This window comes from Megalopta genalis, chromosome 6 (genome assembly GCF_051020955.1).
Source record: "Megalopta genalis isolate 19385.01 chromosome 6, iyMegGena1_principal, whole genome shotgun sequence".
Lineage (NCBI taxonomy): Eukaryota > Metazoa > Arthropoda > Insecta > Hymenoptera > Halictidae > Megalopta > Megalopta genalis.
The window spans coordinates 23,359,652-23,375,708 of record NC_135018.1 but is presented as its reverse complement, the minus strand read 5'-3'; the positions used below and the strand labels follow the sequence as shown (position 1 = coordinate 23,375,708).

At 40.2% G+C, this 16,057-nt stretch overlaps 1 protein-coding gene across 5 annotated transcripts in view; it reads right to left on the bottom strand.

Moving 5' to 3' along the window:
- Positions 1-1,491: 1,491 nt before the first annotated feature.
- The window catches only part of LOC143259698 (zinc finger and BTB domain-containing protein 8A-like), a 98,632-nt gene continuing 84,066 nt past the window's right edge, over positions 1,492-16,057 (bottom strand). For 2 of the 5 annotated variants that reach the window (XM_076523019.1, XM_076523023.1), the window contains one exon: positions 1,492-15,646. In XM_076523019.1, coding sequence (XP_076379134.1) covers positions 15,396-15,646 — 251 coding nt within the window. In that variant the 3' untranslated portion in view covers positions 1,492-15,395. The remainder of the gene's footprint in view (positions 15,647-16,057) is intronic. The other 3 variants (XR_013033708.1, XR_013033707.1, XM_076523025.1) reach the window with 3 other exon arrangements.

The following is a 16,057-nucleotide window of genomic DNA, read 5'->3' as shown; positions in this document are numbered from 1 at the left end:
TCTGTCCGCCAACGGTCCAAGTGGCTTGTCGTCAAGTTTCATTAAAGCATGGCAAATAAGTTCGCGCGTTGTAATACCGAAGTTGAATGCCGGTGACGCACGATATCCTACCTCAACGCTTGTGTCGTAAACTTTTGCTTCGCGAACAAATGTTTGTTGGAACTATCTGCGATACCGCTAAAAAATGTTCGACTATTCATACCGGTTTCGCAATGATACACCTGTTGCACAATTCCCGACTGTTTCTGCTAAACTTTCATTTCGTTTACATCGATATTATTATAGTACGTTGCGGAACAAAATAAAATCCAACGTCATATAACGCTTTCTATAAATATTATATCGTTGCGTATTTTCGTATGGATTTTATTATAGAACAAGATGCGCGCAAAGAAGTTGTTCTCGTCAACGTAATTTATTCTGCTCTCAATTGGGAGAATACATGGTTCTCAAGTGCGTATTAGTCACTTAATTAAATCATACTCCGCGAATAAATTTGATATCACGTGCTCTATGCAACATCTAAGGATAAATATAGCAACGTCTTGTTTTGTGCTTTCCAGATCGAATTAAGAAAATTAGATAGGACCGACGTAATCATTACGTATTTATCAGTTACGTAATAAACAGCATCGTTTCTAGAAATGCCACGATTATATTCCCTTCCGATTGCCTCCTGATTATTACATATTTAGATAGTTTCAGCTCATAGATTCTATTTGAAATCTCCGTTAGCAGTTCGACTCATTGTAAGGAAAGGTGTCGGAGTTATTGTTTAATGTTCTTATTTGCAATCAAGTTTGTACAAAATAATATAGGCTATAGTTTCGTTAGACAGCCGATGATAAGAGAAAACGAATATTTGCTTGTCCGTTTAAAACATTCGCTATGCCAAATTCTTAAAATAGCACAGTTTATATACGCGTTGCACGATATTTAGACCATCATAGAATCGTTGATAAGATAAAGACGAACTAACTTGCAACACATTGCGGTTCAAATTGTAGGCTGAAAGTGCTCGCACCAAATGATTCAATATGATGATTCGTTCGAGCTAGCAGTAGGAAATGTGTCGATTCGAGAACTTAAAAGATTACGCCTTTTCAATGCAACTGATACGTTTTCGATTATACACGATCTATATTATGACTACTTCGCGAAAAGAACCGGCATTTCCGTTGGTGGTAGAATTTACTTTCCATATTCTCTCGTTGTAGAATCTTGCATATTCAAAAGAATATTTTCTTCGGCCACGAAAATAATTTTACATGCAAGAAGTGCATAAAATTCACTTGAAAAACTCGACAGAAATATTCCCACGGAAATATGCAAATATCGCGGAATTAATTCAATGAAAATTCAGCGAAGCTATGCTTACTTACAGATCGATATCCTGCACACGAAAAATGAGTGTATTCGGATATGAACAATTCAAGGAACGACGACGACCACGCGAATGAGTTTGGCGTTAGGTAAATGAAAGCGAGAGACTTACACAAATTCATATTTACTTTAATTAAATATATCTATGTACATTATAGGTACATCATAATACATTCACCATATGACGACTGTACAGCTTAGCAGCACTTTCAATACTGTTCATAAAAATACATCGCATATAAACGAGCAATCGGTTTATACGCAAGGTCGGCCCGGGACTTGCGACCAGGTAGAGCATTTTCTCTAATCTCTCTTTCTTTCCCGGCCCGGTAACCATGGAGTCGCAGACTATATGTACAAAAAGATTTCGGCTCGAGATCGCAAGTCGGGCCAAACGAGGAAGGAACGTGCCACGTGAAATGTACGATCTTTGCCAGGGATCGGAAATGTGCATGACGGGAATCGCGGTTAAAAATTCTTTTAAAAATGTCCGCTGCGAAACAATCCCGACGAACCGAAACAACACATTTGAAATCAATATTTTCGAAGATATCTCCTTATTATTGCTAATTTAAATTTGGAATTTTGCTATATTTAATGTTTACGCCGATCGAGAAACGCATTGTTTACACGGAACATCGAATAAAAAGTAAACACGCGATTCGTTCAAGAAAATATCGTAAGTCATTTCGGCCAAGTAATGTTCCACTTCAACGGCAGTAAAGAAATTGAAGTAATATAACTTTAGCGTGTGTCGTTTTAAAGTCGAAATTTAGATAACAGCTTCGGTGCGATTTCGATGCATGACACGAATAATTCGTCGAGGCTGTTTCGTGAACGGAAGTCGTACATTTCAACTTCAGATCCCTGAATCTTACGGAAGTATTATTAACAAACAGCTTGCTGCCCGAGTGGGCTGTCGATTAACCTTAAGTACCATCGAGAAACACGAGATATTGACACTTTTGATACCGATGTTTATACAATTACATAGATTGTGTGCAAAGAATCCGGCTCTTGGTTGCTGCAACGACAACACGTCAGTTTTGCGCTTCGGAAATGTGGAATTATAGTCGGACTGAATACGACTAGCGGTTCAAGGTTGCTGCTCCCACCACTGGTTCAGTGGGAACGCCTACTTCTACGCTGTATTCTTATAAGTAGCGGATAGGAGTGGGAGTGGCCAAGCCTTGTGGTAACTTTCACGTGACTTAGAACTAGCAATGGAAAATATGCTGTCTCCAAACGAATAGTCCTCCCTTTATACGCCACATCTAACAAGGGAAACTAGTGGTAAAAGGAAGAAAACCTCGCTGATTTTCTCATTCGATCTAAACGACAGTATTTGGCGCTATATTTTGATTTGTTTGCTAACGGAAGCACAGAAGGAATCACCTGATTTACAACTATAGTTTGGGCAGCAGCGAGGTGAAGGAAGGAGAAGTGGGTGTGGCAAGAGAATGTGGTGGGGGTGACTCCTCCCACCGCCACTTATCACTGCCTGGAAAGAAGGAGTGGTTGGAGTCTAAAATTCCCCCACCGATTGCGAATTACCTTATCACGCTGTGGACCTTGAGCGACCAGTCGATTCCGCTCCGACTATATTCTCGGATCTGATCAATTGAGAAGCCTCGCGTTATCATTAGAGACACCGACGAGCCTCGAAATCTTATCTGCGAAATAAACAGAGCCGACTCGTGCTCTCCGACCACGTTATCACATATTTCTTTCTTCTTCTTTTCCTGTTCTTTTTTTCCTTTTTTTCTTTTTTAATTTCAATCTCACTCACTCTCGCTCTCGCACGCCTTGTCGCAATGTGCACCAGGAGAATTATTTTGCACTTACCGCTCACGATTACTATGCATAGAAACGATTTTGCGAAACAACTTAAGGAACATTTGGTATCGAGGGCAGTAATTCGGTCGGGTGACGACGACGGGCTGGTTCGGGAAACCGAATTTTGAGCTGCGTTCGATTATGTAGGAACCGTCTTTTTCTCTATCGTCGAAGGTACCATGATCGGTTTTACTAATGTCTCAACGATTCTAGAACTGATTTAAAAAGAAAACATTGTCTCAGGCAGATTGTATTGCAAATGTGAAAAATTGAGTTTTCTATGTCGGAAAATAGGACTTGTACACTTATATGCATGATCATGAGTTTCGTTCAACGCAACTGTTTATTTTTCTCTTTCACTTGTTTGCAAACTCGCAAACTTTTTGCGAATTCGCATTCCCGTGAACTGAAGTATCGGGTTAATCGGAGATTTCGTTTCGTCTTTTCCCCCCACGAGTTGGTTCGGGAGGAAACAATTGCAATTAATCTCACTTTGATCGCTTTAACATCTAGTACCGTTGGATAGCATTCGCGTAGAACCTTCGGAGAGCAGATATTTTGTCAGCTCTTAATTCCACCGAAAAAGCGAAACGAACTATCCGCTCGATTTCTTTGCAAACAGAAGAAAAATTGTGTTTATACGCGACAAAAGTGGATTGTTTTCCAAACATGGATTCAACGATTTACGCGCGAAATAAAATGGTAAACGCGAAATGTAAAGCTGCACTGCCGATTACCTGCAATGGATAAAAACATGAAGCTGAAGTTGTTTGTCAATATTTTAATGCGCGCAGGAAGAGGGAAACCTAATTGCGTATATCGCGAAACATTTATTTCGCATATTAATCTCGTATTTGTGAAACCTAATAAATCGTAACAGATAAATTGCACTCCGGTTACGTATCCACTCTCTGTTTTGCAAACACGATTGTGTACCTTACACAGAGAGACGCGGATACCGACTGGAAATTATTCCGTGAGCGCGTAAAAATATTTTCGCGTGTGCCGAAACGCGAGAGCCATCGACAGCGATGAAAACGTTTATAATGTGTTACAAATAGCAACTCGGGGAATTTCTAAAAGCATCCGTCATGTGCAAGGTTGCGCGAGTTGATGGAAATCTAACGGGAGTCAAAAACCGAAATTTCGATCGCACTGCCACTGCTAGACCTCTCCATCTGGGAAGTCGGTTCAGCGTTATTATATTTCTACAAAATATCCTATTTGTTCGAATCCGTAAAATAAACGTACAACCGACGCGCGCCCCTAAAAATAACAATAATTTGTTCGTATTAATGCAAAATCTTTCTAATACTAACTGGTAGCCTTTTAAATCTGTAGAAAATATTCATTTTTTTCTTTTTTTAAGCAATTATATTTCATTTGTAAAATATGACCTATCGGCGATCGTATTAGATAATTTTCATAAAACATGAATTCATGAAAACACGATTCTTTGTTAATACTAATATTTGCTATAAACTAGAAAAGTCGAATGTTTAAAATGTATCGTTAGAATTTAATGATCACGAGTGAAAATAATTCTCTTGTTTAAAAACTTCGATGCGCATCGAAAAATCTGTAAAAAGGATAAGTACATTTCGTAAAACATGACGTGTTATGGAAGTGTAACAGAATGAGAAATATTTCTCTAATGGAGGCGGACTCCATTAGTATGTATATTATTTTTACAGAGAAACAGACTGATGGCAGAAAAAAATGCGGACAGAGGAACGAAAATGACAGAACTCTGTCAGAGAAATTGTAACGAAACATCGAATTTTTCGAGCGCGCGCGCGCGTCTGAAAATATAAAATAAACATTTTGAAGAAAGACAAAACAGATTCGTTTGGAAAATTCGAGGAAATATTATTTCCGAGCGTTGAAATCCGCCGTGGAATAAACGTATTGTCGGAGATCACGCGATCGGGATAAATGGACAGCTTGACTGGATTTTTCACCAAAAATTCCTCTGCGACGTGAGAACCACTGTCTCGTGCATTACCGCAAAATGAACCGAAGAGATGGCCCGCGCGGAGGCTAACGCAATAAATTCACCCATTCGGCGGGGCAGAAGAACTTCATTTAATTCCGCGCTTCCCAGTTTGGAACGTAAGAACGCCTTTGATGCAAAGCATCCGGGGATCCGGTAAATTGTAAGTTAATAAATTCACCAGCACAATAGGGGCAATGCATCATAACGCAACGCTCGCTGCAGCGCGAAACTTCTCGCCGCTTAACATTCTGATAGATTTAAAGGCCCCCTGAAAACTTTTCATCTTCTTATACTCCTCCTTCTTCTTCGAGTTATATAATATCTCGTATCACAAACTTGAATTCGTTGTTTACGCTGCAATTGCGTGACGTAAAAGACATTTTGCGCAGAGCTGCGATATCATCTCTACAAGTGAAAATATAACCAGAATATTCCAAAAATTAAAGCAAACAATATTTGCGCGAGTATTGCGGTGAGGAGAATTAAGCCAATTGTTTTATTCGTGGTTGTATCAGAGCTGTTAGATCACGACACCGAAAGAGTATTCTAGACACGAAGAACGTTCTTGGAAGTCTTTTAAGAAAGAATGCGACGGGAAATTAGCGAACAATTTAGCTGGTGTGTGAAAGAGACAAAATTTCTTTGCCAGATCATAGGAAAGCCATTTCAACCAAATTTGTTGTGATATTCTACGATGTATAATACAATACTCTCGATCATATTGATACGATAGTTTGACACTACCACTTAATAGTCTAAAGTGCGATCGTTAGCAAAAAGAATTATGTTCTTACCAAAACGAGAATTATTTATTCTTCTTACAAGTTACAGAACGCGCAAACCAAATTATCGTTAGCTTGTTAACCCCTTAATGCACAATTTAAAAAAGAAAAACCGACCAAAAAAAATCAATTTTTTTTATCTAAGAAAATACATATTTGGACCTTAATTTCAATAAATATGTAAAAAAAATACAAAAATTACTAAAAATTCAATAAAAATAGTGGATAAATAATTATAGTGAATATTGAATCGCATTGCAGATCGAATTTTGTACCCATCGTACTGTTTTTCAATTACCAGTTACTATTTTGAAGGGGAAGGAGGAGACGAAAAAAAAAACTGAAAAATATTTAATTTTACCTAAATTTGTAATAATATAATAATAATATTTATTAGCTGAAAAATATATAACAAACTAAAACTATTCAAAATTTTCTTTTGTATGGTAAATTTCAAAACAAGGTGCAGCACATAGCCCAACATTCCTTATTTCAACATTAGAAAACATACCTTTTATACACTAAAAATCCAATTTACTCTCTATAAAAATACACCATAAAACAAAAACGTTTTTATATGTTGACACTAATAATATTTGTAAAAAATAAAAAACAATTGTCTTTGAAGAAATTCACTTTGATAACGTCTACTTTACTTCACGACTTGCTCACGAATAATACACTAAATGTTCATAAGTGCCATCCTAAAAGTGCATATTTTATTCCTGAATAAGCAAAAAATAGAAAGAGATCGGAGATAACTGGAGAGTAATAAATAAATTAGTCATAACAAAACTCACAAAAGTGCCAACGCTAATTAGATACGCAATAATGGATATAGATAGATAGAAACAATTACCAGGTCAGAGATGCTTATAAGCGTCACCCTAAAAGGCCATATTTTATAATCCCAAATAAACAAACTTTACAGCTTACAATAGAGAATTACACGATGAATATCAATAAATTGAATGTTTTCCTTGGTTTTTATTAAGTTATTTTTACTGCCCGGATATATTCGAATCTGAACATTTTAGCGACATAAGTTGCGACGCCGACCGTATATATACGGGTCTGCACATTTTGCCCGGTTTTGCACGCCCGTGTTAATACGTTTCTGCGCGTTAAGGGGTTAAACAAGCTCTAGAACCGACATTAATATCTCGTTCGATTATTTCTTGTTTTCTCTTCATTGCAGGGTTTAAAAAGTGTTTACGAGAATTATGAAGTGCAACGTGCAAATAAAGTGTAAATATCAATAGTTCACCTTAGAGAAATGTTTTACTAAAATCTCAAAAAATGTTCGAAAGAGACACTTCTTTTTTTACAGAATGCAAGAAACGTTGATAAAATTAAGATCAAATAAAAAGTTTGGCAATTTACATCTATATACACAGAAATCAGTAAAAAAAGAAATTATATAAAGTTCATTTTAAAACTTCTATGGATAAAAAGGTACTGTGGGTTAATTATACGCTTTAGACGAAGTTAAACAGTGCGCAAATTGATGGTTGATTAAAGTTAACGTATAAAAGATAAAATGAACAGTTTTCTTTTGAAAACCGCAGTATATCGTCCTAATTAAAAAGGCAATTTCCTTATATGCGACCGCAAAATTTTTATTTCTTCTTCTATTAATATTAATACTTCGATAGTAATATAACAGTTTACTTTAATTTTTTTCAAGCTTTCACTTGCTAGCGATTAGCACTTGTTGCCGTACAAAAACAACTGAATGTATTCAGACTTTGTACAAGCCTCGCCACGATCTGTGCTCGGCTTCAAAGATTTCACTGGACGGTTTCCCACGAAAAGGTCACCGACAATTTCAATAGCCGTAAATTAAAAGGAATCTGAAACCGGTCGTTCGACCAGCAGCGGTAGATTTAACATTCGAATCATGATGCTCGCGAGCATGTGCGAACGCGTTAAGCGTAGAAACAAACCTACCGCAGAAGCAACTCAAGGAAAGAACCAAAACTGCGTGTAAATTCTATGCGACGAAGTTTCAACTAAAAGATCACATTCTATCGAAAACAAAAACAAACAAAAAAACGCAAATGATTCAGCTACTCGGAGCAGTTTCTAGATGCCTAGTACTTTGTTAACGATTGGATAAACGTTGGTGCACTCGTTCAAACTCACCCCCGCACATCCGAAGCAGCTGATGGTTCCAGCAGTTTGCGTAGCAAAACAAACGGAAACTTGTCACCCCTCGAATTTCCGGGTGAAGCCGTAGCCGGACGAAACAGTCGCGGCAGAGCCGAAGAGCGTATTTGCTTCTCGACACCTTGCTGGCGCTAGGGTATCGATTGAGGAACAGTCGATACAGCCAGGAAGTCAAACAGTCTTGCTCGAAGTTGGGATTCCCGCCGCGCACCAGGCCATCGTCGTCGCATCAATGTGTCTACATATATCTATATATAGAAATACATACACACGTCCACACATATATTGTATTTCTATACGTACATATACGCGGGCGCGCTTGCGCGCGCGCGCGCGTTTGTACGTCTGTGTGTGCGCGCGCGCGCACACGCGTGTCCGTATATTTATATTTAAATCCATATTTATATTATTTATGCGTACAGGTAATGCGGGTATCATATGCATGTATTATAGCTAGTCCCGTTTTGGTCGTGTGCAGGCGTCCGACGACGGGCGCGCGTGTGTCCAGCCTGATCGAGCAAACGTCAAAGTTCCATTATCGTCACCAGGACGACACCACTTCGATCGCGGCCTTCTATTTACAGCGCATCCGCCACCTCGCCACTCAGGCTGGACGGTCTCGATCAGCTGGAACCCAGTTACGTCGGACCAGAGAACTGTTTGAGTCGAGCACGAAATCCTGGAATTTGATGACCGGGAGCCACCAGCGCTCGAGCGCCCGCTTTTTCGATGATACATTTGTCGGTGCAGAGAGCACCGCGGCCGAAAGATAGATCGCTCGTAGACATTCCGTTTGAAACGTTAACACGTCGGCTGCCACGCTGGCCGACAGCCACCGGCGCTAATCGTTTAATTCTAGCAACCAATGATCCCGACGACATAATCAATTTTAATGGGGCAGTCTCATTCGCGTGCAGAATGCAGTAAATTCTTCCTAATTTTCCTTCGGCCTGTAAAGAAAAATGGACAATTCCGGGAATGGAGATACGATTATTCGAGCCTCCCGGCTCGTTTTTACAGTTGCCGATTGTCAACAATTTATAATTGTTTTTATAAAACGGGGTGCAAGGCACAAATAATCGTATCTTCTCCTTCCAAATTGTCCATTTATGTTTAGAAGCTGAAGGAAAATTAGGGAGAATTTACTGGACTGTAGTTTTGGACAATCTCTTCCTCCTAAAACTCGCGTTCGTTCGTACGTTGTTGCGAAGTATTTAAACGCATTGTGTAGAGTACAGATGTACCGTATGGGGGGAAGTTGCCAAATGCGTAGCATTCACCGAAATCGTATCTCGAATGAATTCGTTACTGTTTCATGTGTCACACCTAGCCAGAAGTATAGTGTTCGCGGTTTCTTGTTTCGTGAATTTAAAGATCAGGTTGGACTAACGTAATTTTGATCGGAGATATAATTAATAGACCGCAAATTTTATACATTTGCGACAAAAATTAGTATCTAGAACACGTAATGGTATGGAGTTCAACTGTAGAGTATTAATTAGCAATATTAAAATGAATTTATTAATATTGTTAAGCGACGAAATATGTTTTTATTTAATCCCAATTTCTTAGACTTGATGCAAACAATTCCTACTTTACGTGAAATCTACAGTCTAATTATAAGTAATTGTAAATCTATTATTTCTTTAGAAAATGATAGTGTTCGGTCGAAATATCAAGTTCCCCAGAATTGAAAATTTTTTAAGATGTACGATATTAACAACTTCCCCCTATACTCAACAATGATTCTTGTTTAATAAGATTGTTTAAAATGGTAAGCTAAGTAAAGACACTAAAAGTGTCTGGTACTAGAACTAGAATAATGATATTGGACATTGTGTTATATGAATTTTGTCTTGTACTAGGTTATTGAAAACTTGCTATGTGAATCGTATTGTTGTACGTCGTATTGTTGCACTTTCGACATAGTGATCTTGTTAAGCAAAAGATGGATACTAGTTTTATTGTTTTACGTGTGGTTAAAATTTCAATGAAGAACGTCATATTAACCCCTTACACTACGCTGAAACTTGGAAAAAAGCCGTGCCAAACCCGTGCGCCCGAATGGTCGAGATAGGAGCCGAACGGCGGAGCCAGAGTATCGGAGATTATTTATAATATCATATATGTTATATATATTATTTATATTATATTTATTATATTATTATTATATTATTATATTATTTATTTATTATATATATAATAATATAATATATAATATAATATGTATAATAATAATATATAATATATATTATATTTATTATTATTATTAAGACTCGAGTCAGACTTGAGATATACATGTTTGGCCTGAAATGTCGATAACGAGTCTGATTCGTGATATCCACGTTTGGCATGAAATTAAACGACGAGTCTGACTCGTGACATTCAAGTTTGGCCTAAAATTTTCATCACGAGTCAGACTCGTGAAAATAGTGCAAGGGGTTAAGGAAATCGTGTCTGAAGTGTACGAGTCGTTTTTAAAATGTCTTTCTGAAAATATGTCCCGAATGCGTCCTTAATTTGTATTGAAAAATTTATCTACGTTTCTTTCTGTTTCCCCTTCTGAACGAGGATTTAAGAATTAAAAAACAAATACGATGCAACGATTAATATTGAGTAAACATTTTCTGATAATCAACTACACTACTAATATAAGGAGAAATCCCGCTATAGATATGCTACATTAATTGTTATTAGTAGACTACGGAATTTGATAGATTTATACTGTGCATGTTTCAATCTGTTTTTTTATTCGTCGGAACTATCAACACAAGAAATGAAAATTCATTTTCTGTTTATAAAAATATGAATTTTCATAACCTACCAAAATTTAACTATCATTTCATCACTTTTCTCAGCTCTAGATAAAATCAAGGTATTTGCATGAAACGGACAAAATTCGCATGGCAGACGAACATGTTAATAGCGTTTCAAAAATATCAATGAGTCAAAAATTATTTCTATCGAATCGCTTCGCAAGAATTTGGAATTTTGCCTGCGTATCAAAAATAATGTCGTATTCAGTTAGACTGAGAACGCCATTATCAGTCGGAAGCAAGAAATATTATAACGCAAATACTTCCTTCTCCAGCTACCTGGAAAAATGTTTTTCTTGTGCACTCACGCGAATATGCGAGCGAATTGTACATCTTCCCACTCTGCCGATCAAACGTCATACCTTAGTATTTCAACGAATTTTCAAGGAATATTCTGAATATTTTCAAATATTGTTTGGGATTGGAAAAGTGCTCGTCACCCTATTCAAAATAGGACATTTTTAGACACACTTAAGACATTTGATCGATGGTAAAGAGAGTGAATGACTTTTAAATAAAATATATGAGAAAATGAACATCTGAGTGAGTACAAAGATATTCTGCGTCATCGAAAGTATCGTTTACAAAACAACATCGACTTATCCATTCATTCAAATTATTCGTATTATCATTGTCCCGTCACATGTTTTTCTATGGAACAATCTTAAAAATGACAAAGTCCAAATGCCAAACTCAAGAGTGTCTGGTAGGACGATATTATAGTTCAGAACCCGAACAAACATCCTTTTTCGATAATCATTTATACTCAAGGGACGAAGCTAATAGACAATGTTGGATTTGTAAACGTCGATTAATCGTTTACTGGAAAACAGTTCCAAAGAAATTCAAATGTACGTCCTGCAGGTTTGTAACTTTTAGAAATTGAAGAGTTTTTCAGATGTTATATATAGCTCATTCTCGTCTTTTAGAAATTGAAGAGTTTTTCAGATGTCATATATAGCTCGTTCTCGTCCCCTAAATATGAACAATGGCAGCTAGAAGAAGCATCAAATACTTGTTCGAGCTGTACGTTACGCGTCGGTTGAATCTTAAAAATTGATCCCCGACCGCTTTTAAACTGTTCGACTTACAAATGCTTGATCTAAAATGAACGAAGTAATCCGAACTCTCTTTGTACTCACCGCGCTCGTTGTTCTAGGCCGCGTTCTGTCCGCGAAGCACCGGGAAAGAAAGAAGAAGAGTCTCTCGTAAGGCGAGAATGCGTGCGGTTGCTCTAGGGAACGCGTGACTCCCGTCCCAAACGTGGTCAACAACTTCACGGTCGGCGCAGAACACGCATTCCGCTTCACCCGCGATCATCGCACGCAACACGTAAATTAACCTTAATTTATCGGCCCTACAGTATCACATAAGTTCCACGCTGACTTGACGCGAGCTTCGCTCGACCCGTTACGAAGTAACTTAGGAACCACACGCTCGAAGAATCTTATACTGACAAGAGGTTTGTTAGGTACTTTACGAGCCTCGACAATGATTATTACCGTTTAGTAGACGAAGAGTATTGGTCCAAAGAGAAATGTAATTACATATACATATATCTGGAGAGGGTAGAGGTCGTCCGAGGAGCCTGCAATCGCCGTTCCCATGTCGAGATCAACTGTTCCCCCCAAATCCGAAATGCCTCGGGGTTCCTCGAGGAAACAACGATTAGGTTCGCCGGCTGCTCGCCGACACCCTGGCTCTCTCTCCGTTCTGTACAACTCTGTTTAACTATGGACATCGTACACGTACGAAATACTGTCGACAATTAACACCCGAGAACGTGTCTTCCCGCCTCTATCATTTCGCTCGACGGCAGAGCCGAGCCTTTGCTGGCCTAAACGAAACGAACAACATTAAGATACACGTAAACAGCGATTACGACCGCGATTATAATTCGTAGTACCCTTTGAGTTTTCGGTGTTCGATGATCACAGCGCGCGTTTCAGCCTTCCATTGCGTAAGAATTAGACCGTTTTTCTCTTTTAATTACTTCAATTTCTTTAGTTTTTGCTTCGAAGCCCAATGGACGATGTTCGCTCCGGTCGAATCGGGTCCCGCGTCCCCGTTTCCTTCGTCCTCCGATCGTCGAGAAGTGGATCGAGTAGACGTCGAAGAGACGGGGACTCGAAATGCCAGCGATCCTAGGAGCACGACCGGCCGAGCCGATCCGGATCCTTGTTCGCGTCCAAACGAGCCAATCTACGATATTTCGATACTATTTACACGAATCCTAGCGAGTGTTTTCGGTGTCCACCGATTTGTACGATCGTTTACACGCGGAGAGGTACAATCGATATACCAACCAAGAAACGACAGTTACACCGCACCGTGTCCGAGGAGATCATTCGGGACGTTTACTATCGATTGTCCTCGCAAAATTTCGACTCCTTCCCGGCTGCGTTGCATCAGCACTTACGTTTCTTACGTTGTTGCTCGTCGTCGTCCTCTTCTATTTCTTCGTCCCATTCCTCCTTCCCCTTTTTACGCCACTTGTTCCTCCTCTACTTCGCTAGCCCCCCCCTGTAGTTCTTGTACACACGAGTACAATGATCGGCGAGAGAGATCGTTCAGAAAGACTGAACACATTCACGCGAATACCTTGAACAGGCCGTTCGTTGTCGATTCACCCCGCGAACCGTGTCTTCCGTGATTAATTATTGGCGACTGTCCCAGTACGAACCGATGTGCCTCGGGAGAACGATTTGTCCGTGAAAACGATGGATAGAAGCAACGTCCACGATCCTTCCTTTACAAGGATGGCCGGGACCCTTGTGATGTCTGACGCTAGTTTCGTCATTCCAGGGGACTGAAGCTCGAGAGTTTCTTAAGGCGACCAGTATAGATGCGCGAAACATGGATCAACTGACAAATGCAGTAAATTCTCCTCAATTGTCCCTCAGCTTGTAAGCAGAAATGGGCAGTTTGGCAAGAGGAGATACGATTGTTGACAATCGGCGACTGTGAGAACGAGGCGCGCGGCTCGTATAATCGTATCTCCTCTTCCAAAATGGTCCATTTCTGTTTAGGAAAAATTGTCCGTTTCTGCTGAGGAACAATTGGGGGGGGAGAATTTACTGTATCGCGAACAATAGAGACACGATCGAATAAAAGTATTTGACGAACAGGTCGGACAGGTATCCGCATCCGTCATAGTTGGAACCAACCTTCTGCGTCATTGATGCGAGAACAGAATGCGTAAAGAATGGTCATACTTCGATATCTTTACTTCGATGTTCATAAAATATAATCGTACTAGTCTCGCGTCTACATATCACAGAATCGTGTACTCTAAGAAACTGACGCGTCTGTGTTCCAACTGCTTACGGAAGCGCCACGCAAGAAGGTATCGTCTTATTTACGCTTTGAAGAACCGCAATACGATGGTACTTATCGCGTGTAACATTAAGGAAATGTAACCTTTCAATTACGCCTGCTTATTATAAAATATCATAGCATTGTTTGAAGATCATGGTGATCCGTTCCGACCCCGACAAAGTTGGCGGGATTTCTTGCTCGATTTTGAAATTGTTAACCCGCGAGTAAAGTACAAAGTTCCAGAGAGTTCGTGAAGTTATCGTGTGACTTTTAACTGAGAAGATCCCCGATAGAGAGAGGAGAAAAACTTTTGCAAATGAATATCCACGGTATAACGATTACTAAGTACTTCGAGTGCTACGGTCTCTGACGCTTCCAACGATGTCGATAATACTGGTCATTGTTTTTGTATTGAAACCTCACCGTTTCGAAACGTTAACCCTCCGAGCGGATAAAATCCAAATAAATAATCGTTCGCTACAATACGTAATCGAAACGTAGACAAACAAACGTAGGGACTGGTAAGCAAATAACTTCTCGGAGCCGCGACGAGCCATGGAACTGTTTAAGCGTGATATCGCGCTATTAAATGATCGATCGGATTCAGCGAGGCGAAAGAGAGCGAATCGTTTGGATTGCAAAGGGCTAATGAATTTCGACGGGAACAGAGCGACCACTCCGACCCAAACTTCAAGCATTCTCATTCACCGTGGAAGCTCTCGTGCAATACCTTAAGAACGCTCCGTCCGCTTCGAGACCCCCCCGGTTCCGATTCTCCGGGAATCGAAAGCTTCATCGACAAGCAAGACCTGTCCATCGCTCTGGAATAAGTACCGTGAAAGACAGTAACGAAACGAACAAAAATCGAACAACATAGAGGAGAAAATAAAGACGTTCTCCGGCGAGTCGCACACGTTGAGTTTCCCAGACGATGAAGATGAAACGTGGTCGTCAGCGAGCGGATGGTCGCTGTCGAGGGTCTAGGCTCGGTCAGGGTAGTCCGAATCCGAAGAAAGGCGCGATGGGCCTATCGTTGAAGAGACGGGGCGGCGGAAGTGGCGGTGGCCGCTTCCTTCGCGGGGCAATCAGCGTCCTCTACAAGGAGCCTTTGGCGAACACTATCTCCCTGTGCTTGGTGCGTATATGCGAGCGGAGGGTGTCGATCCTGCTGTAGGTGGCCGGGCAATAGGGGCAGAGGGACCTTTGGGCGGTGTGTATGTGGAAGTGATGCCAACGATTGGTCACCTGTTTGCCGCAGGCCCGGCATCTCCAGAGGGCCGGCGAGCCAAGCGACACGGCGAACATCTCGTGATAAGACAGACCGACCGGCACGCTGGGCATCGTACCTGCAAACCCAACACGCCTTCATGCCATACCGTTTCCCTCTAGCCACGATCCGTTTGCCTCCCTCCATTCGCTCGCGACTGTTCTGTTTTGCAACTTTTTTTTTTCAATTGTTCGTGTGTGCGTGCGTGTAGGGCTTATTGGTACGCGTGGAAGTAGCTATTTGTACGTTCAGCGTCTGTTCTTCTAGATTAGAGGCGGACTAACTACCGATCTCGCTGTCGCAGCCTTGTCAGTGTTCCCTCAGGGAGCTTTGATCGAAAACTTTCTCATACGTACTTTCAAGAGCACGACAATATTTTATGTTTTACTAGGTTTTACTAGGGGCATGCGCTGCTTTTTGTTTTGGAGGAGAGGCTGAAATTCTCTGCGGTGTTGTACGCAACTTTCGTATTTTTGGCCAAGTCAGTTGA